The 22,011-nt window shown below is 44.1% G+C and overlaps 1 protein-coding gene across 9 annotated transcripts in view; it reads right to left on the bottom strand.

Moving 5' to 3' along the window:
• Positions 1-22,011, bottom strand: part of DNM1 (dynamin 1) — a 65,954-nt gene that overhangs the window by 25,241 nt on the left and 18,702 nt on the right. For 4 of the 9 annotated variants that reach the window (XM_041474988.1, XM_041474987.1, XM_041474985.1 and 1 more), the window contains exons 2-14: positions 16,924-16,997; positions 16,251-16,400; positions 15,621-15,824; positions 15,003-15,101; positions 14,145-14,305; positions 13,128-13,270; positions 12,914-13,049; positions 11,695-11,762; positions 10,558-10,696; positions 2,504-2,590; positions 2,248-2,318; positions 1,735-1,786; positions 502-513 (exon numbers count right to left, since the gene is read on the bottom strand). In XM_041474988.1, coding sequence (XP_041330922.1) covers positions 502-513; positions 1,735-1,786; positions 2,248-2,318; positions 2,504-2,590; positions 10,558-10,696; positions 11,695-11,762; positions 12,914-13,049; positions 13,128-13,270; positions 14,145-14,305; positions 15,003-15,101; positions 15,621-15,824; positions 16,251-16,400; positions 16,924-16,997 — 1,396 coding nt within the window. Of the gene's footprint in view, positions 1-501; positions 514-1,734; positions 1,787-2,247; positions 2,319-2,503; positions 2,591-7,191; positions 7,331-10,557; positions 10,697-11,694; positions 11,763-12,913; positions 13,050-13,127; positions 13,271-14,144; positions 14,306-15,002; positions 15,102-15,620; positions 15,825-16,250; positions 16,401-16,923; positions 16,998-22,011 lie in introns of all 9 variants that reach the window. The other 5 variants (XM_041474990.1, XM_041474989.1, XM_041474986.1 and 2 more) reach the window with 2 other exon arrangements.

Genomic DNA, 22,011 nt, shown 5'->3' on the forward strand with positions numbered 1-22,011 from the left:
CTGTGTTGTATAGATATACTTGCTGAAAACTTCTTGGCATGGAAAAACCATGAGACTGCACTGTGTGTCGGCTGGTGGCATTGTGTGAGCAACCTACCCAGCTGGCCTACGTGGTTACCTGCCCTGGAGGCACAGGATCATTCAATTGGCAATTTACTCTGTAAAGGCAAACTCAGGAGCCTGAGATGTTCAGCTCCTGCCTTTCAAGCTCTAACTAGTCCTACACTCCGTGTGGACAGGAGGGGGCAGTGGAACAGAACTACACATCCTTGGATTGCTGCTTTTTATCTCCACCCACTCGAAAGATGTACCCGCAGTTCTGAATTCTTCCTCAACACACTACCTTTCCACCTCATTTCTGCTTCATCTGTGTCTAATGCCAGCTGCCCTCCTCTCCCCATTCGGCAGCAGAGGGAATAATGTGTTTATGCCCTGGTTTTGCCTTCCCAGATGCAACATTAATGTTCATTAGCACACCCTGCTGAGTGGCCTTCTACTCACCAGGATCTCATCCTGCAAAGGGGAACCATAGCAACAGCAGCAGAGCAGAGAGCAGGAGAGGAGCAAAGAGAGGAGAGATTATTACCAGGAAAGCTGGAGCAGGAGAAGAGAGGCTCAAAAACAAAATAAAATAAATTGGAGGCTGGTACCAAATCTTTAACCCCAGGTGTTAACACAAGCAACCCCCATCCCAAAATAAATCTGCTAATGGGAAAGCGAAAGCACTTTACAGGTAGATCCAGAGTCTGCCCTTTGCACTCTTCTACGCTCAGCTCTACTGTAGGGGACTGCAGAGGATGGGGTTCCCTACAGCTGCTCCAAAATGGCTGGCTGGCCAGCCCAACCTGCTGAGAACACCTGCCTGCCAACAATCTGAAACACTCTGCAATGTCATGTCCAGGGAGAGGTGGCCAACATTCTGTTAAGAAGATGGATGTCAGAAGTGAAGATCTTTTTAAAAGACTAAGCAAAAGCATTTGCTTCCATTCTCTATGAAGCTGCTTGTAAGGCTTTGTTTCCAAGATCTTCTAGCCAAGATAGCCTTGCCATGTCCCCAGCAAATCTGGGACAAAGTTGTTGAAAAAGTGTCATTAGTATCTTTTTAATTCTCTGTACACTCTTTACAGTTCCTGGAGGATTAAGGGAAGTCCTCCCCTCCACTGCTGTCTTCTCCCATGGGTGTGTTCTGATACATACCCACTGCAACCATGGCTATCATCACCTTCTCTCTCCCTGTACAGAGATTTATACACTTCCAGTGAAGTTTTTCAGAAAAAGAGTCCATGAACTCTCTTGAAATCTCTTTTCAGAAAGTAGATACCACTCATGGGAAAGACAACCAGAATGGACAATTCTGTAACAGTTCAGACCTAGTGTTCTGTACCTCTCACCTTGGCAGGAGAGTTGGCACAGTTAGTGAAGGGACTGAACAAACAGGAATTTACAGAACAGTAATTAATAGGGATTTCTACCAGAAAAGCAAGACCAGATCTTGATTATCAAGCTGCCATTGCCCTCCATTGCTGCCAGATGCTCAGTTCTTCCTGACTGCATGTAGCCTAAACCACTATCCTCCAGTTACAAATAGTTTGATGAGTTAAAAAAAAAAAAAAAGCAACACAATGAAACAACTTAGAGCAGTGCTGCATCCAGCCCAGCACTTGTCCACCTGGTAACTTCCAGGTAGCAAACATATCCTCCTTGCAGCAGTGAAGGAGATGGAACTTGGCCTACCTGGTTACCAGCTGCCTTCTTCTTGCTCATCTGGCTGCTCCTCTGCTGAGCACTGAAAACAACAGCAGAGACATTCAAAACTTCTAAGGCTCTTCTTGATCACCTGAATCCTCCTCCTTTTGGATAGCTGCTACAGTCATTTGGGGCCCCCCACCACTGGCTTCCAAGTCTTAATAACCCAATCTTGGGCCATCTGCTCTCTCAGCCTGGACTACTCATCTTCTCACTCCCACATGAACCTCATTTGGGTCACTACTAACCCTCCACAGCTGCTGGGGTTTTTTGTTCTGACACAAATCTAATACTGTAACACCCCCTTCCATGCATCTCCATTCTCGCCCCAGCCTTCAATCCAGAGCCACTGAAAAAAACAAGCAATACTGAGAGCTGCACCATTCCTGGGACAATAGCATCTGTAGCAGGGCCTCTGCATCCCCTTTACTGGAGCAGCTATAGGACAGAGCCAAGGAAACAAACGTGGAGAAGAGGAGGCAATAGGAGGTGGGTGCTTACTTGGCAAAGCCAATGAAATCCTCGTGGTTTGTGTTCATGTAAGCCAGCTCAATGTCTATTAGAAGCATGACCTGCCAAAGAGAGGCACAGACAGGAGGTCAGTGACTGACACTGCTAACGGGGCACACAGAGCCCTGGACATTGTTCACCTGATCCCCTCTGCAGCCAGACACCCCTTGGCTCAGAGCCAACTTAAACATCTTCAAAAGGTGTCCCCCACCCAATTTCCCCCCTGACACACACTCCTGATCCCCACCTGATCCTTGGTCCTGCCTTCTCTCTCACGGATGTGCGTGGTGACGATCCTCTCCATCTCCTCACGCAGGTGAGGGTACTGGCTGAGCTGCAGGAGAGAGGAAACACGTGCACATGGGAAAGGGAGGTAAAAAGGGGGCTGCAGTCCCCCACGCGTACACATGCACACATACACCTTGCTACCAGATATTCTCAAGGGAAGTTCTAGAAAGCTGGACTTGCAGACAGATTTTTCCAAGTTCCTGGAGGTCTGTTGCAGGCAAAGTAAATTTCTGCTTGCTCTGGACTTTAGAGAAAAGCCCTTTTCAGTCTATCAGCAACCTTTCTGTCTCACCAGAGCAGAGACCTGCTCCAAACTCACCACATTCTTCCTCTCATGAGGCTTTTGGCAAACCCCAGATATAAGTGCACTGCTTCTTGCTTGTTGGGTTTTTCCAATAAAATGAGTAGTTTCTTTAGAAACTGAAGTAGGCTAAGCAGGTGAATGGCCTGTTCTGACAACCTGTTAAGCCCTCTAGGAAGTGAAGTGGATTTCAGTCCCTGTTTGCTGAGGGACTACATGAAAGCACCTGTCTCTCTCCAACATCTGCAAGCAGAGACACAGGATCTGAGCAGCTCAAGGCTTCATGTCTCCCAGAAACACCAAGCTCTGGGCATCCAGCTGCTTCTACCTGTGCTGGGGCAGGATTACACAGCTGAGGTCTATGCTCACATTGCATCTACAACACATTTTCTGCCACATTACTGAGGAGTGAAATCCCTTCCTGCCCACACTGAGAAGCAGGCTGTGATTCAAGGGAAGATTATCTACAGAGATAATACCTGAGTTACACTTCTAGAATCAGCACCTTTAAAGTCCTCTGGGTTTCACACAGCACCTGCCTTCTTGACTAGGGTCATAAACCTCTAGTGATTCTTACAGCAATAACTGTTGCATCTCAGGTTAAGTCCAGCACAGTCAAATGAAATTAAACCTCTAGATCCAGAATCCAGCCCTTTCTTCCCTACTTCACCTACCCCCTGTGAAACTATTTTCCCTATTTGTTTTTTTTTAATATTACCTCTAATTTGACTATGATGTCCAACAGTATTTCATTTGCCCAAGACATGTACTGAATTTGTTTCGTTCCTCCAGTTTATGAAAGCTTCTTCTTAAACTCGTTTGCCCTTTTTTTCTTTTTTTTTGTAAACATAATTATAAAATGCTACAAAGAACTGTCTCAAAATGTGCAGCATCACTTCTGGAAACCAGATCCCACACTAACCACCACCAATATTCCTAACATCTGCCAACAAATAGTTTCAAACCCTTTGAGCTCCCTTGAAGTCAAACAAATTGCAATAGCCTAGAACTGGAATTTGGACTAGATTTGACACTATTTTTAAATGTGTAGCTTGTTTTGGAAGGCCACGGAGGCAGGGAAAAAGCAGAATTTCTGTTCCCCAGTACCACCTTGTCTTAAAAGCAAAAACTGGGTGTTCTCCATGATCTTTTGGTTCAGGCAGCTGGTTGCTTCAGAGACAGACAGGGAAAGCTTCCTGTTTCCTTTGGGGGGTTGGCAAAGGATAGATGGGCAAGTTATGTCAAACAGAAAAAACAGGAAGTTGGAAAACCTTCAAGCAAGTCTCAGCTTCTTTTCCTCAAATTAAAAAAAAATAAAAATCAACAAACAAACACAGTCGAACAAAAACCACATGAAACCTCCCCCCACCATCCCAGTCCCAACCAGTTCAAATGCACACAAAGTGCAAAACAAGTAGTGGTTTATTTAGAACCCAGCTTGTCCAGCAACATCCATATGCAAAAATAAATTGGCAGCATTGGTCCCCATGCAGGAGCTTCTGAACCCAAGCATGCACAGGAGCAGCAAGGGTGGGCAAGGAAAAAGGATAAACAAGCCACAGGATGTCACACCACCAAGGAACATGCAACAGGGTATAGAGGGGCAAGGAGTTATCACCAGCAGGACAAACAGCACCCAGAAATGCCATGACTCTGAAAGACAGGAGAGCAGGCGACCCTTCGAGGGGTAAAGTCTGTCAGCCTGGGATCGTGTCCCAGCTCAGTGCGGTTTCGATCCTGCTTTAGCATCATTTTCCTGTTTAATCAAAATACAAGCTTACAGCCCTCTTTGAAAACCAATTAGTCCCAATGCTCCTTAGTTCCCCTCTTTGCAGATTCTACGAGTCCTTGCCAGCACACCAGAGATCAACCTTCAGCTGAAGGGCTGCTGACTTGCAAGACTTTCCTGCACTTGTGAGACACTGCAGTGCAGTCTGGCACAGAAGGTTCCTGCTTTTGGAAAAACACTAGCTAGAACATTATCTTCCTAAATGTAAGGGAGCATGCTTATACCAGCTTTCTGCTGCTTTTGGAGCTACTCTCCATTAGCAAGAAGCTCAGAATCAAGCCAGACACAGGACAGCTGTTAATAGCTGCCTTCTTCAGCCCTCAACTTTGTCTAATAGTCAAGAAATAGTCAACTTTTCATACAGGAAAACTGTACTGTGAACACAGATGGCTTTGTCACCTTCTGTGTTCTTTAAGTATCTCACAATATTCAATCTATACAGCTTTATCAACTGTACATACAATGATTTCTTCACCATCTGAGGTGAAATGAAATAATTGTGAGAGAACATAAACAATAACACACAACAGTTCAGACAGCAACAAACCAAGGCTACAGGACTGTTAAGCTAATTCAAGAGGTGTTAGCCCAAGCAGCCTTTCTTTCCAGAAGCCTTGCAGGACTTCTGGTGAATTTAAAGGTTTTTGTCATCTTTTTAGATGCAGCATCAGTCCACAACATGGCAGGCTGGGTATTACCTTACAATTAGCATCAGTCCTAAAGTAGCCTTTTCCAGATGCTTCCCCTAATAGCACATGCTCTTGTCCATGTCAAGCAGTTAGAGCTATAACATGCAAAATAAATATTGCAAATTAACTGATGTCCCTGTGCTGTTACTACCTTATGCCATCAGAACCCATCTCAGTCCAGCTGTAATCCTTAAGTGGCCTTTTCTTTCTTTCTACTCTTCCAGAGGGAGGTACAGGCAAGATTAACCTTCTCACTACATGTAGACATTTGACTTAAAACATTACTAAAGTCTTCCTTTTTTTCTTCCAGTACTATTGCTATGTGTTTTCATTGAGGCAGTTATTTTACATCTAACATCTGCCTCCCTGGCTTCAACCATAGCCATCAGTCTCCTACAGTGTCACTATCACCTTCCTTACATGATTAACCAGGTTGCATCACCTTGGAATATCCTCACAGGGTTATCCATCACATCATGGATTAAAAATCCACAGAGCAAGTGGGTATCCAGCCATTCTAATGACATGGTCCAACAGAGAAACTAGAATTCAACACTCCTGGGGGTGTTATCATCATCCTTCTCTCTCCCCACCCAGAGCAGACATCACCAGTTGGATACAGAACACAGTGCAAGCAATCACACCCATCAAAATAAAAATCCACATTAGAAACAGGCTGAGAAGGATTTCCTCTGCCTCACATCAGACCCCACAATATGGCAACAGCAGGACTCCTCAAGAAATAGACTGGGCAGAGCTTGGGGCATGTCAAAGATGAGTCCTTACAGAGGTGGAAATGAGCTCTGCATTTCTAAGTGAGACAGACCTTATTAACTCATCTTTTGCCCTCACTCTGAACTCACATCAATTCTTATCTTCCCCTCCTTCCCAATTTAGGGCTCACCAAAATGCTGGTGAGTCTGGCTGTAACCTTGGAAGAAGGAAACTGTAATTTCCAAGTCCTAAAATAGCCCATGGAACATTCCTTTCCAACTCAGTTTCCAGAACACACTTCTGCTGTGCCACGTTTCTGGCCCCTCGCTGGTAACTTTAACACCAATTGCCACATCTGCTTTTTTTTTAAAGGAGGCATGTGGTGCCCTCTCCTGGAGGGAACCAGCCCGGGAATCAAAGCCACTCCTGCCCCAGCATCCAAGAAGTACATGACACCTTCCCTGTCACTCTCCAGCTGCTGCTGCCCTCAGGCTCCACCTCCTGTGGTTCACAGCAAGCAAGGAACAGCACCACACTACTTCCCCCTGAGCATAGTCCATGGAGTGGGAAATCAGCAGGAGAATGATGCAGAGGGTGTAATGCCTGGAAAAGCCTTTCTCAAAGCCTTTCGGAACTCTGAATGTCTCTTGCAGAACATCCTGCACCTCAAACTTTTAATCAGCTGCTGTTCTGTAGATGCCACAGCTAAATATGCACTGTAAACCATTCACGCCATGGGGGTGAGAGGTCTTCTTCTGGCTTTTTATGTTTTTCTAGGGTACCTGGATTTAAGGGGGTCCTAAAAATAACAACTAATAAGTTCCAAATGTGCAGGCAATGGCACAGCAAACTGGTCTTACAAAGGGTTTGATCCACACTGAGCCAGACAGAGGAAAAGCTTATGCCACAGTAACCCACTGGGTCCCAGCTCACTGCTCAGCTAAAGAGTTGTCACCCACTCCCCTTGGCCTGCCTTTAAACTGCTCCTGTACCTGCAGGTTGCTGCTCTCCTCTAGATGCATTGTTTTATCAATTTTCTGTCTCTAGATTTGCTTCAGTTCCAGGTGTGTGTGTGTGTGTGTGTGGAGAAACAGCATGGAAGTGTGTGGGACGGGGATGGGCATTGACCTTTCTTCGATTTTTTGTTTCTTTACCTTTTCGCTACACTTTCTGATGGTGGATGTGAGCTCACTCACTACCATATCCACACACTTCAGACTTGGCTCCTTCAACTTCTGCACCTGCTTTTTCACTATGGCTTCAAAAGCGAGGTCAGGCGTGAAGAGACCCGTTCTGCATGGCAGGGGAAGGGTGGGAGGAAGCAACGAGGAAGAAGAAAGCAAAGCAGAGAAAGAGCAGGAAGGAGGAAGAAAGAAGGAAGGAAGAGGGAGAAGAGAGAAAACACAAGGCAAAATGAGAAGTGAGATTTTGGTTCATTCCATTAGTTTACTGAACCAGGTGAGCATTGCTATGGGGCCTGTGCACTGCCAAGTATCAGGAGAGTCTACAGGCAAATGGAAGTGTCAAAGGGGGAATGAGGTAGGAGCAGCTGGGCCAGTGAAATGGTGAGCTGTCAACAGCAAGATGAATGAATGGAGCCCCCAGGGATCAAGTGATCACTTCCTGAAGGAAAGCTTCTTTAGATTTCAAGACAAAACTCTTTGCCAGTGAGCCACTGTCCCTTTTCCTAGAGGTTCACCATTTATCATTTCTCTTTATCTCATTTCCCTTTCCTTCTCACCATAGTTATCTCCCCTTCCAAGTTTTCCTTATTCCAGCTGCAGGAAGCCTGAACAGGAGCCAGGCTAAGACCTCAGAGGTCTCTCACTTGCATCTTGTTTTGGCAGAACTGAACTGATGTCTCTCAGTTTCAGGGATTCAGGCAAACCACCCCACTTACAGAATTTATTTCATCTCACCCACCTTCCCTGCAACATCAGCTTCCTCAGTAAGAACAGATGCACCCAGTATTTAGGAAAATGCAGAAGTGCTACAGGACATCCACAGCTATACAAAGCATCCATTATACCTGCAGCATCAGACCAAACATAGGCCTGCTGTGATTTATAAGGAACTATTAATTTCTACTGATATTTTGTGGCCTGTTCTCAATGTCTCCACTCAAAAAGAACAGAAAGTTCACAGAAACTAAAGTTAATAAAATATAGCCAAGATCAATCCAATTCAAGACTACTGCACCAAAATTCTTTTTTCAGCACTTCTTTTAACACTTCAGAGCTTCTACTGGATGCTCTTTGTTACACAATCTGAGTTGTCTTACCATGGGCCATTACTACTTTGCCAGTGCTTTCAGGGAATAACATCCCCTTGGCATGGGAACGGGATATTGCTTTTCTAAAGCTGCAGTTTATAACCACACCTGGGGCGCCTGCAGCTACCAACAAATCCTGGGATGGCTACAAATAACCACCACTTCATGTAAATCAGGCATTTACTCCTTCACCTTATCTTTCACATCTCTGCAGGTAACACCTGCAAGTCCCCAAGCAACACCAGTATTAAAACACTCTTCAACGCGTATTAGGGGATGTACAACCACTCTGCCTTTTAAGCAGCAAGGAGTTGGAATACACTACAGGATTTGGATTCACCCAAGGCTCTCTCTGCAGGTGCCAACAATGCCTCTTCTGAGCAAAGCAAGAGCATTTCCAGAGTTCAGTTCACATCCTCTGACCCAGCAGAGGCTTCCTACTAATCCAGTTGCCCAGCTAAGCTCAAGTTATGCTTATTCCCCCACCAGATTTCAGGGGAAGTCTCATTTTTTAAAAGAAATTAGTCCCTTACAATATCTGAGTATCACCTGAATGACAGTATTTTATTTCTTCATAAACAAAATTGTAACCATGGCTACTAGAGCACACACAGAGCAACTGGAACTGAAGTCAACCATGAACACCTTAGCAGTAGGATGCAAGCTGAAATGGAATCCTTTATTCCTGAATCTGCGGTATTTCCCCTCCATCCACGTGGTCTCTTCTCCTCCCATATTTCCCACCCTGTCGTACCCACCACCTGATCACTTGAGGAACTGCTGCCTTCAGAACAGAGGATTTATTCTAAAATTATCAGTAAAAAGAGGAATGAAAAAGAAACAATGAAGCAAGAAATAAGAGGTGAAGAAAAAAAGGATGCAATGAGAAAGAATCAATGGGCAGTTCTGAATAGCAACTGACGGATGGAGAACAAATCAAAAGAAGCTTCAGAGGGCATGAAAAAGGAGGGCCCTTCTGATCCAGTTAGCAGGTGACTCTGGATACTTGGCAGCCCGAGGGCCTGTGCTTACCTGTCAACAGGCTCTAATGGCAATTTTCTGGGTGCTTCCCACAGTCACACACCCCAAGAGAGGACAGCAGGACAGAAAAAGGAAGCTCCTCCAGCACTCTAGAAACCTGAGCAACCTCTCACTGCAGTCTCTTTGCTCTCCCAGTCTGTCCTGGGGGGCAAAGTATGTGTCTGCACACCTGAGCCCTTCTGCAGAGGCTCTTGGCCCTAAGGACCAGGCACTTGTGCAAAGGATGGCAAGTGTCACCACTTGGGCACCTGTCCCCACCCTTGCTGAGAGGGGGGTCAGACTCTGTAGAAACCTCCTGCAGTGCCCATTTACCTGCACCTGAAAAGCCAGTGGCGATTCCAGTCTCCAGTGCCCACCTAGTCCTAACTGAGGTGCCTTTTCACCAGCACCCAGCCCTGCCTGAAGCAGCAAGTCATGGCTGAGAAGAGTGGCACAAGTCATCGTATCTTGCTCCCTTTCAACCCCAACCTCAAAAACAAAAGCTGCCACATCCAAAGGGCAGAATCAAGGTTCCCACTCTTGACCCCAAAAAATACCAGTATGGATCCCAAAGGGCAAAGCCTGATGTCCTCTCTCTTGAGAGAGAGCACAGATGGAGCCCAGAGGCTGATGAACATTTCTAACTTGCTTCTTCTCAGCCATGTGCTGCTATTCCAGATCAGGATATGGACCAAACCAGCCAGAAACCAAGCCAAACACCACAGGAACGTTTCCTTGAGATAGAACCCACAACTGTAAGTCCTGTAGCTCTAAATTTCAGCCCCATACATCCCCCAAGGGCAACTCCGGGATTAATCCTCTCATTTCTACAAGAACAGAGAGCACAAAATTTAAATCCCAGTCTCTGGCTTGGAAAATAAACCCAGATAATAAATTTCAAGAAAAATGTGGCCATAGAGAAATACCCCTTGGTTTTCAAAGGAACCAGGAGTCATGCTACAGACACAGGGGTGGCCAGGACATCTCCAGAATGCCTCAGCTCTAAAAGATTCAGGGAGCAGGGCCACAGCACACATTCCACAGGGCTTCCTTTCTGTTTGGCTTGTTGGCTGGATCGCTCCAGGCTGGCTCTGCTCAGGTCTAGTCATGCTGAGGAGGTGGTGAAAACACCAAGTGTGGCTGCAGGCAAGTCCCTGCCCAGGTCACGATGCTGCGCCGCAGCCAGCGAGCAGGTGGAAGGTGCCAACTCCATGCTGCCTCTGGTTACCTTCTTGGTGCACTGTCTAACAGTATTGATTAACTCCGAAATGACCATGTCCACGCATTTCAGGCAAGGTTCTTTAATCTTCTTCACCTGCTTTTTCACAATGGTCTCAAAGGCCATGTCAGGTGTGAAGAGACCGGTTCTAAACACCCAGGGTGGGGACAAGACAAGGCAGGAAGGGGAGAAGGGGCAAGGAGAATGTCACAGCGTTACACACACATCTTGGAGCAGGCACCACCATCACCAAAACCCGGGACATTTGGGCTGGGAACTGTCACATCCCCTGGAAAAGCCCTGTCTGAAGTTCATTAAAAGTGAGGGATGCTTGGCAGTTGCAAGGAAGGAGGTACCAGGGGCAAAATCCATCTTGGCTGGACAGCCATAGCCAGGTCACCATTTCACCTCAGCCTAAGGGTGGCAGGGGCTGACCCCTGCACAGTTGACCTCAGAGTTGTGGAGGAGATGAGACCTGCTCTAGAAGATTTTCTTAAAGGCTAAGACACTGACATCTGATACCCTTTATCAAGTTCAGCTGGTAGCTGACCAAGACAAACGAATGAAAATAAATCTAGGTCAGTGTTTGTTCACATCCTCTGAGCAGAAGGGCTCCAACAGGAACCTTCACAAGAGCATCACAACTTCGGGTCTCAGGGCTGAATTTTCTGACAATTCACCTTTACACTGAAGGGAATACAGACCTGTTTGCTAATTATGTGGGGCCAGTGGGATCCTGGTGATGGGCACACCAGTGTTCCCTCAAATCTCATCGGGAGGAGGGGCTCTGTACTTGTTTTGAACAATTAACTGCTGGTTAGTGTGAAACTCAATATTTTAGTTTTAACTAAACAAAGGACTAGTATGGGGTTGCATCCCTCTTCCTACCCTTTCCTATGTAAAGGCCCAAGAAGGATGGAGATGTCAAGAGACCCAGGCTTTTACCTTTTAGGCTTCTGTGACTCCCACATGGGAAAAGAAAGCAAACTCACTTGGATGATTGTCCCTATTCCCAGATTCAAGACAGAGGTTATCCCTCCCTTTGGCTGACCTACCGTACCTCTGAAGTCTTCCACTCCATTTGGAAGGTCTGGAAGTATTTACAGGGCTTTTCAGCCAGAGCTCTGCCTAGTGTGTGATACGTGCCTGATACCGTGGATGTTCTTGATGGCGTAGCTGATCTCCCGCCGCAGCTCCTTCTCATCAAACTCCATCTGCACCAGGAGAAAATTCCATCAGAAACTTTCTGACACTGACTTGCACAGCAGCAGACTTTGAAGAGGTCTCATGCCAGCACTGCCATGTGACACATGAGATATTAGCCCAGGTGTTGGATACAGAGTCCAGCCACAAAACTGCTGTGGCCAAAGCAGGACACCCTGGACACACATGAACAGCTAAGGGCCTCCATTTACAGATGCCCCAGCTGCTCTTAAGGAGGTTCTTTGAGGTAAAACACTAGGACTGAAGTGTTAGATGGCTTTCTAAAGAAAATTGGTTTGCCTCACAACATTTAGCATGAGATCTTGGCAGCTGCTTTTTCAGTGAACACCACAAATGGATAAAACATTTTGTGTGAATTGTAAATCTAACACAATGAAGGCTATTTATTTCACTAGAAAGGCCTCATCTTACTCAAATGTGAAAAAAAGAAAGCCAATGCAAAAAATTTTGAAGCAGGAAGATCTAGCTCTTAAGTTTGTTCAACTGACATCATAAAAAGATTTTCAGTACCCTTCCTGATCACGTTAGTGTAATTCACCCTCCAAGAAAATTGTCTTTCAATAAGAATCCTCTTCCACTGTTAAGAGGTGAACACAGTTTCTATACCATTCCCACCTCTAGGCTATTGATAGGGGCCAGACAGAAGTAATCCCAGGTATACCTAAAATTCTTTTTCCTGCTTCTTAAGGTATCTACAAGTCCAACTTTAGAGCTAGTCCGATGCTCAGGATCAAAAAGTACGAGTTTCAGCACCATTCCTCCTACATGAAATTCAGTCACAGTAGCTTTGACCTATCTGTGAGGGCATTCAGTCATTGATCTACCATGGGTTCTATTAAAGTGATTTTTCACACTCAATTTAGCATCTAGGAATCAAGTCCAAAAAACTTTGTCATTTAGCTCAGAGGAAGTTAAGTTCTGTCACAAAAACAGGGACAGAGGGAAAGTCAGCACTATGGGAAGGTCCCAACAAAGGAGACAAACAAGTGAAAAAAGGTGATAAAAGAGAAAACCATGAAACAAAGCAGCTGAAGAGAAAGTCTGTCGATGAAAGATAGCAAGAGGAGTAAGGAGACAGACAGAAGTAGTAACATACAACAGGAAACAAAAAGTGTATCTCAGCAGCATGGGGAAGCAGTACCTTCACCAGCTCAAAGGGGAAACGCTCATGGAAGATGCGGTTGATCCGAGCTCCTCCTGACAGCTCATAGGTGTCAATTTGGTCTCCAGAGCCTTCAATGCGTTTCTCAAAGTCCACAGCAAACTGCTGGACCATCCTGAAAGAAAACCAAGAGCATGAAGTAGAATTCATCACTGAGCAGTCCTTTCCAGGGAGGGACACTGAGGCCACTCACTGAAGCAGAGCTTTGGTCTTGCGAGCAGGGTCATCAGGGCGAAAGTTCTTGTACTCCTCCACCTCCTTCTCAATGGAGAGGAGCTGGCTCTGGAGCTTGTTCCGCAGCCCTGGCAGCGTGTCACGGATGTGGTTGGTCAGTTGCTGCACAAGAAAAACGTTTAAGATGACAATAAACCTCTAGGTAGTTACTAGGAAGAGTTTGCTGCCTCCACACTACAAAAAAAAAGATGAAAGCTCCTCTCTGTGTTCAATTCTTCTGTGTGGTCCTAACAAAATGTCTGTCCCAGGACAAATACCAGTTATGAGCTGAAGGTATTCCCCCTCCACAGCTCCTGCCTATTGCCCCCTCTACTCTTGACCTTCAGTTTACCTTCTAGTATGGTGCAAAACTCCCCTCCACACAAACCAAACTGACTCAAACCCAATAATAAACTTCACATAAAAGTATTAGCATTTGCTTTTTACACGAGGGTAAAGGCTACTCTGCCTTCAGACTAGCACACCACTGACACCCAATGTGGTGGTAAAGCCCTTTTTCAAAAAAAAAAAAGGGTGAAAAGGCAAGGTGGAAGGAGCCAAAACCATTCACGAGGTTCTAATAAGAGGGTTTCCACAAAGCACAGCTTTGTGAGAAACTTCAGTTTGAAGATTAATATTTGAATAAGGGGAAATAGGAAAGAGGCTCTCTTCATTTCAGAGAGTATTTCAAGGGAGCAGAGAAGGAAGCAACAGTAAATTACTACTGTATGAAAAATAGATAGCCTCAATAGATGGGAATTAACTACCAGTATCACACAAATACTGTTAGGTACAGAGATCACTAGAATTTAGAAGGTATCTTTTAACTTAGCCAGAAAGACCTTGCATCTTAATAGTGCATTATACCACAAACCAACTACTGAAAGGATAAATCAGAATCCATGCTCTGCCTTTGGGGTGCAAGCTCCATCACTGGCCTCAGTGTGTTTCACAGCCAGTGACACCATGGGCAGCAGTTCCTGACTGTGGACAGTACCTGGTTCAGAACTTTCTGCAGGAATGGGGTTCCCATGCGATCAGCCATGTGTCTGTAGGCTGGGTGGGAGAGAAAAAACTTCCTCTCTGCAGCCAGAGCTGCCTGAATGTCCTTCTTGCCATCTATGTCCTTCTGACTTCTGTTGACCACACCAATGTAACCTGTGAGAGTGGGATTAGAGATCAGAGGGCTGCAAGGATGTAAATAAAAGTCAGACTTGAGAAGGAAGTTACTCAGCCAGCAGCATTACAAAAGGGGGATTCTAGTGGCAACACATTATTAGGGGCAACTGGAAGAGTTTAAAATTAGACTTTCCTTGAATGGCCCACCTTCTGATATTTTGGTATGCAGGATAAAAATGAGTATGGAACAGAGAATCAGCTTATTTGTAAATACTCCCCTAACACAAAGCATATTCCAGTCTCATTTATTTCAGACTCTCCTTTTATGGGTCCTTAGCACAGGTACTTTTGCCATGGCCACAGCAAGTACCACAGCCCAGAATTATTTAATCTCTTTACTATGGCAGCGAGTGGAGTGTTTTAGACATCTTTCACAGCTTGCCTTAATGAAAGGAGGAAAGAGAAAGTAAAAGTAAGAGCATAAGTGTGTTTCTGCTAGGACAATGTATCAAGGTATAAATACCTAAAAAGTTCCTTTTAGGAACTTGTTCCATGCTAACAGCATGACTGAGCCCTGTTCCCAACTTTTCTGACTTCTAGGTTGGCACAGAGATGGTTTAACCACAAGTTGTAAGAAATGTCATAAGAAGGGAAGGGAGGAAGAGGATGAGGCCAGGACACCTCAGACAGGGAAAACAGAGGAAGGAGATCATGGGCAAAGCACAAGGAAGCATACCCCTGCGGAGGGGAAGCAATTTGTTTTCTAATACATCTCGTGCATCAGTTCCTTCATCCATAAGATCCAGCTTGGTGATGACCCCAATGGTGCGCTGGCCTATGGAAGAAAACCACAAACATACTTGATCAGCAAGTGACTCATGTATTATTTTGCTCTGTTCACAGAGCTTACAGATTGCCCAACTTAGCTACCCAAGGGCTCTTGAAGTTACACATTACAGCTCCCAAGGGGAGCACAAGGGGCCACAGGAGTAAAATGGACAAAAATCAAGATCAGTTCTCAGTTGTAGCCTGCTGAATGCACAAGCTATGCCACAGCAAAAAAGGATTTTAGTGCGTATTTTCCTAGTTCTTTCTAGGCTAAATGCAAATGGTTAAAGGAAAGGAAATCCTTCAACTCTTTAGAAATGGGACTTAAACAAAAGAAGAAGAAAAGGGGAGTAACAAAATTTCTACTACAGCAACTATTAACACTCACTAATACCTCTCAGAAGAATGCTGGTGAAAATACATCCCAAGACAACAGACATGAGCCACTAAGCTACTGGGCTAATCACAACCAAGTGAAAATCAGGCCACTGTCTAGTAATGCCAGGATAAATTAGGAGACATTTACCTTGAGGATCCACCTCCTTTGCAATCTTCAGGGCATCAGAATTGGCCAGGTCAGAGTTGGCTGGGGATACTGCCAAGATGAGGCAGTTCTCTTTGGTGACAAACTGCATGAGCATGTCTCGGATCTGGAACTCGATGTCAGGGGGCTGATCCCCTACAGGGACTTTCGTCATACCCGGCAGATCCACCAAGGTCAGGTTCAGGACTAGACACAGGACACAGGAGTTAGCACAAGAGATTGTGAAGGTAGGAATGTTCTGGTCTTTAAGTACCACCTGTAGTTGAAGTGACTCCAATAAGGGATAAGAGATGCACACACAAAAGCACACAAAGCTTTTTATTTCCTTCTTATTATAGGGCAGTAAGAACTAATTGCAGGTTGTTTCTACTGTCATTGCCAATCACCCTTCCCTTTAAATCACTTTAAATCCCTTTAAATCAGGAAAATCTAGTTGCAGGTTGTTTCTACTGTCATTGCCAATCACCCTTCCCTTTAATCAGGAAAACTGTGCCCTCAAAGTCCTTCCACATATGCTACACTGAACAGGAAGGGATGACAGTACTTCATTGTCAATTCACAATGGAGTGCAGAGGCTTCTAGAAGAGTTGGTCCCTCTGCATTAGAACTCACCATGGGGAGAGTAGACTCGGAGATTGATGGGCACAGGGGAAATCCCTTTGTTGGAGCCAGTAACACGATCTGTTTCAGCCTCAATCTCCAAACGGACCTCCTCAAAATCGGTGAATTTCTTTCCTTTGCAGTGTAGGAACTCGCCATATTCTATTTAAACAGAAGCAGAGTCAGAAATAGTCACCAAAACCAGAGAAACACTCAGAAGTGCAATGAAAGCACCATGTCCTGAAGCACAACACAACAAAACAGTTGAAGGGATGAAGTCTGGCAAGGGCCTTTCCCAACAGAGTTTGCAGGTTGGAACAGTAGTTACTGCAGTCACATTTATGTGGTCAACATCTGAGATAATTCAATTGAGCCAAACATCTTCACCCCCTTAATTCACTACATTTTCAGCTTTTAGGTCTTACTCATGAGAGTCACAGCTGCATAGGCAAAGGAAAATTATGATGTGTGTGCATGGAGCCTTGAATAATAAATTAAAACAAAAAAAAAATTAAGAAGCAATTTGCTTCTCAAGACTTAATGAATTAGATGTTAAACAGGCAAAAAGGCTGCAGGTCATTTTTCCTCAGGAAAATCCTTATTTATTTTTTCCAGTGATCAAATAAGACCTTCCTGACTAAGACAGCAATCCAGCTGGACACACAGGGGAAGGGAGCTCACATACCTGTGCTGGCATTTACCAGCTGAAGGACAAGTGGGCGCCTGGTTACGATGCCAGATCCACGGGGCAGAAAGTCCCTGCAATGAAACAGGAAGTTTTGGATGAGTGAGTGATTGTTTCCTTCCCTTTTTATAGCTTTTCTGCTTCTATAAGTGTACATGGACTCTAGAGGGGGAGTCCCAGCTACCAGCACAAATAAGTTTAAGTCACTAAAAACAAAGTGCCTCTCCTTGAGAGGGGCAAGAGCTTGTTCTGAAGTAGTTTATACTCACAGTAGAGTCCCTCTAATCACATCTGTGACACTACAGCTCCTTCAGCTGAAGTTCCAAGTTAGCTAACAAGCCCATTTAATACAGCTGTCTGTACTTTGGAAAAAAACACATTTTCATCTTTCAGAAAGAAAAGAGAAGTTGACACAAAGCCAAAGAACTAGCATGCCTCCTTTTGGCAAAAACAATTACACAAATTCACTCACACCCTGCACTTGAGGCTTGAGAAGACACCACATTGTCCCAGTGTGCAAACACCACGTGATACAACTGAGAAAATAACCAGCAGCCAAAGCCTTGTCTCCACACACGGTCTCTCCTGGCTGCAGCTATCAAGATATCAGTATTGCCAAGGCAAAAATAGCAGTTTCTTTCTGTATTTAAAAAAATCCTGAATTTTTGTGTACTTCAATTAATTTCAAGGGAAAGCAGCCTTACACTAACACTCTCCAAATGCTGACTTAGCAGCCAGAGCCCACCAGTTCTCCTTTGCTTTTCCTTTTTTTCCAATCCACAGCTAGGCGTGCTCACTGCATCTGCTGATGACCTTGCTGGTTTGTGGTCTGGTTTTCTACTACTTGGCTGTTCATGTGGCTCTTCAAGAGCCACTGAGCAGTTCTGAAAATATAATCAATTGCTTCCTCACCTACTGGGAGAATCATTGCTTCAAAATATGTTTCCTACAGCATGAACATAGTTTTCTCTGTTAAAATAAGCCCTGCCTACACTGGCAGGGTTCTGGCAGACAATCCTCCTTCCCTTCATAACTGTGGCAAGGAATAATTTTGCTGATTCAGGAGTAACTGTTGACTCTGCTGAATGAGAAATCCAGGGCTCTCCACTTTGAGGTATTCCTCTTACTCCTGCATGAACTTAAGACTGACAAAGTCCATGAAGATGAGAAGTGAGTTTCTGTTTCAGCCCACCAGACAAGGCCTTGAGCCCTGTCACAGCTCCTGGTTTGGCCAATAATTTCCTGTGTAACCCTATGCAAGTTATTCTGCTTCTCTGCGTTTCCATTTTCTCAGCTACAGAAGTAATTCCCCATCTGTGGGAATGTCAGAATAACTTGGTAATACCAAAAACTAAAGACCAGGTTCAAGTGAAATGAGTGTAAGGAGGCACTGTATATCCTCTAACACCTCAAATAAAAATATCACCTGCTAATTACTAAGTCAGGAATAATGGAACTTCAGTTAAAATTAGATTGAAACTCATTGTCATTATTTTAGACTTTCCAGAAGTATAAAGAGTTAACTGGGGATTGCCTTTCATTTGATTTTCTAATAATACAGCTCTAGTTTTCCCATTCCAGTGGGATTAACCCTGGAATCTCTGAGACACTGAATCATTCTAACAGTTTTCTGCTGTCTCAGCTCCATTCCTATAGATGTCTGTGGACAGTATGTGGAAAAGTCCTATCCTTGTATCAGCTGGTAGCATAACAAATCCATTTGAGTTCCACTAAATTCTTTTGAACTTATACCTGAGAAAAAGGAATCACATTACTACAGATTCCCTTTCCAGCACACCAAGACAGTTCTCTAGTTATTGGTTTCCAACTTGCAGTATCCAATCTTGCTTTACTGTAGAAAAAAGACCACTTGCATTTATAAGCATGAAATCAATAGGAAGCAAGATCCTATTCATGCTCACTATGTTTTCCTGAATATTTCTGCTTTGGTTAAAATCCCAATTTCTCTGCTGTCCTTATCACAGCTACTAAGAAAAAAATCGCAAGACAAAGATAGACAGAAAACCTATGACACTGGGTTCCAGCATTATTTTTTAAAGATCCAATTTATTTGCTAACTCAAGTAGCTCCCAGGCTATTCCAAGGAAAAACCCCCAAGTCCTCTAGAGGACAAGACAACAAATCAATATGGAACATTTTGTCACCTAAATCAACAATCTTTAGTGCTGCTCTAGTTCTGAGTGAAAATGCATGCCAATCTGATCTCTAATATCTGAAAACGAATGTGTGTTCTTACCCACAAACTATTGGGAGGTACATGCAGTTCAACTTTCAAATCTTCTCTACACTTGACTCCTATCAGCAGTCACAGCCAAAAAGCTGTATTACAAAAAATCTACAACTGATGCAGTATCATCCCATTGTATCCCTGTTATTTCCTATTCTTCATTTACTTTCTCTCTACAGTCTTTTGGAAAAACCCCTTCCTCCTCCAGCTCCAGCTCAGCCTTTCAAATCACAGAAACTAAAATGTAGGGATTAGTAAATTTCTGGGGGAGCTGTCTGAGTGCTGAGGAGCAGGAGGAGTGGAGAGCCCTGCCTGCCCTCTTGCAGGGTTGCTGCAAATAAATACAACCACAGAGCACGCATGGCACAGAAAACATGCCCAGTACAGCCTGAGCTCACTTCAGAGCCTGAAGGAAGAGCTACACACACACAGCTATTGCTCCAAAAGAGCAGCTCAAAGTGATGTCACCAAGCTGGAATCAGGAAGGAACACACCAGGTAAAAACCACCACCAGGTACAAATCACGTTTTACCACACCAGGTTAAAATCACATTTCCAGGTGACCTAGGCAGGCAAGAGCAGAGGGGTTACAATGGCTTATTCACTTCCAGCAGGGGAGATGTAAAAGAGTAAGGCTGAGGGATGAAAAAGAAAGATGGAATAAATCTTCAGAGATAAAATGTTATAAAGGCTTTGAGTGCTGAGACAAGGCAGCCTGTAGCATGACAGCAGAGCCTCGTTACATACTTCACTATACATGACTGTGCCTGAATTATGTTACTCAGGTTGAGGGCACCAACCCCCTGTTTTCTGCTTTCACTCTTCATCTTAACAATTGGGAAATCCTTTTTCTGTTTCTTTGTTTGTAACACACAGCAGTGCACGACAACATTTGATTTCCTGTGCTTTAAAGCAGGAATACAACACTGTGCCACTCCTCCAGGCTAGGCTTCATCTAGAAAATACACAAAGTAGCAGCTAAAACAGACAGAGCTGTATTCAGGGAATATAAATACTTAATTTGCTTGTAGCTTTCTTAGCTATTGACTCAAAATTCTGAATCAAGACATTGAGGTATCAGTTCTAGCAATGCAATTCCAAGCATTTTATTACGGCAGGAAAACTAGGCTCAGATAACTACATTTCCCAAAACTTCACTTATTGGAAGACTTATTTCTATGTATTTCACACTCATTTTTTATTAACAACAGGCAAAGAGAGAATACTGAGGTAGGTAAATTCTTGGGCAGAGTTAGATCTCCTCTTCTAAACCAAGACAACACAAAGAACCAAGGATGTAAATCTTAACGGGTCTCGGGCTGAAAGAGTTCAGACAGGGAAATGGCCTGAAAAGGCATTTATTGGTGTATTTTGCATTGCTCAGTTCTGAAGTGCTTACACATGTTCTTGACTAGCTACCTTGGGGCAAGCACAAACACAGCATCCCCTCCAGCCTTACTACTATTTTCATATGCAGAGCTGCATGAGAGTGCAGATTTGGGCTGAAAGCTGCATTCGTAATGCAGTAAAAAATATTGAAGGGAAGGCAGCTACTGTAGAGCAACACTGAAATAAAATCCAAACACACTGAAAACACATTAAAGCAATATTGATGTCGTGCAGCAATACATTTATAATCAGGGCACTGAGAATAGGGCTTTCCTTAATTGTTTTGTTGTTTGTTTGTTTGAAGTTTTTAACTAAAGCCAGACACTATCTATGAAAAGCCTTCATGCATTAAGTAACTTAGAATCCTACAGAACAGAAAGGTTATTAGTGGCTATTAGTGACCAAGAAAACCACCTTTGCTCTATAAACAACTTTCAGAATTCATTTAATGACTTGCACAATACAAAGGATTAGAAGTTAAAAGTATCATCAACCATAGACACTTTGCCCAAACTATTCATAAAACAAAGGAAATTTACAAACTGCTTGTATAAATCCATGTATACTGCATGGAAAGGGAAGTAAAGATAGATGCAATCAAAAAAAATAGGACACATACCCAAATGGAAAGCTTGGGATTACATGAAGAGGCACACACTGAAACTTTCAGACATGTTTCTTGTGTTTACTCACTGTTGTTACACTGAAGAAATGTGACTGTTCATTAAAAGACACTTATCTTTTTATACTTGATCTTTTATTTTTACTTAAACTTACATGAGCTGGTTTGCTGCAGTAGGGGCATGTAGGCACACATTTGTGTCAGTAGGCACACATTTGTGTCCACACACACACACAGTTTGCTCAGACCAAAGAATATTTGTTTACTCCTTTGGTCAAACACTTGGATCTGACGTTTTCCTGTTAAATGAAATACTGAGATCTCTGAAGAAGGAGCAAGTCTTTGAGCATCTCAGTGACTGTTAGGGGCATGTTGTGCCTGCTCCACCAGCTCTGCTGGAATAAATGCTCTCAAATCCTGATAAGTACAAGACAAGTGATTGCAGGAGCCAGTCTGTCCCTTCATGCTTTGCCAGAAGTGTCAGCTCACTGCTTTAGGTTTGTGCTCTAAGGCTTAGAGATTCCTGTAACATTTACAGTGCTGTTTCATTCCAGCAATCTGGTGTTTGCAAATCTCTTTTTGACCCTGTAGCCATGATATCAGAAGTGATAACCACAACTTCCTAACAGGGAAGAGCAAGAATGGCATCCCCACACATCAGCTCAGGCTGCAACTGCTTCTCCATAGCTTCTCTTCCACTGCAAATATGAGCATCACTTATTCCCTCTTTCCACCAAATTCAAGTTTTGCACCTTCTCCATCCATTGGTAATCTGTATTTCTGAAAGGACTTTGAGTCAAAGCTTTTTCATTCAGGATTATTGTCTTCA

The sequence above is a fragment of the Pyrgilauda ruficollis genome, unplaced genomic scaffold (genome assembly GCF_017590135.1).
Source record: "Pyrgilauda ruficollis isolate IOZ18807 unplaced genomic scaffold, ASM1759013v1 scaffold34, whole genome shotgun sequence".
NCBI classification, from domain to species: Eukaryota; Metazoa; Chordata; class Aves; order Passeriformes; family Passeridae; genus Pyrgilauda; species Pyrgilauda ruficollis.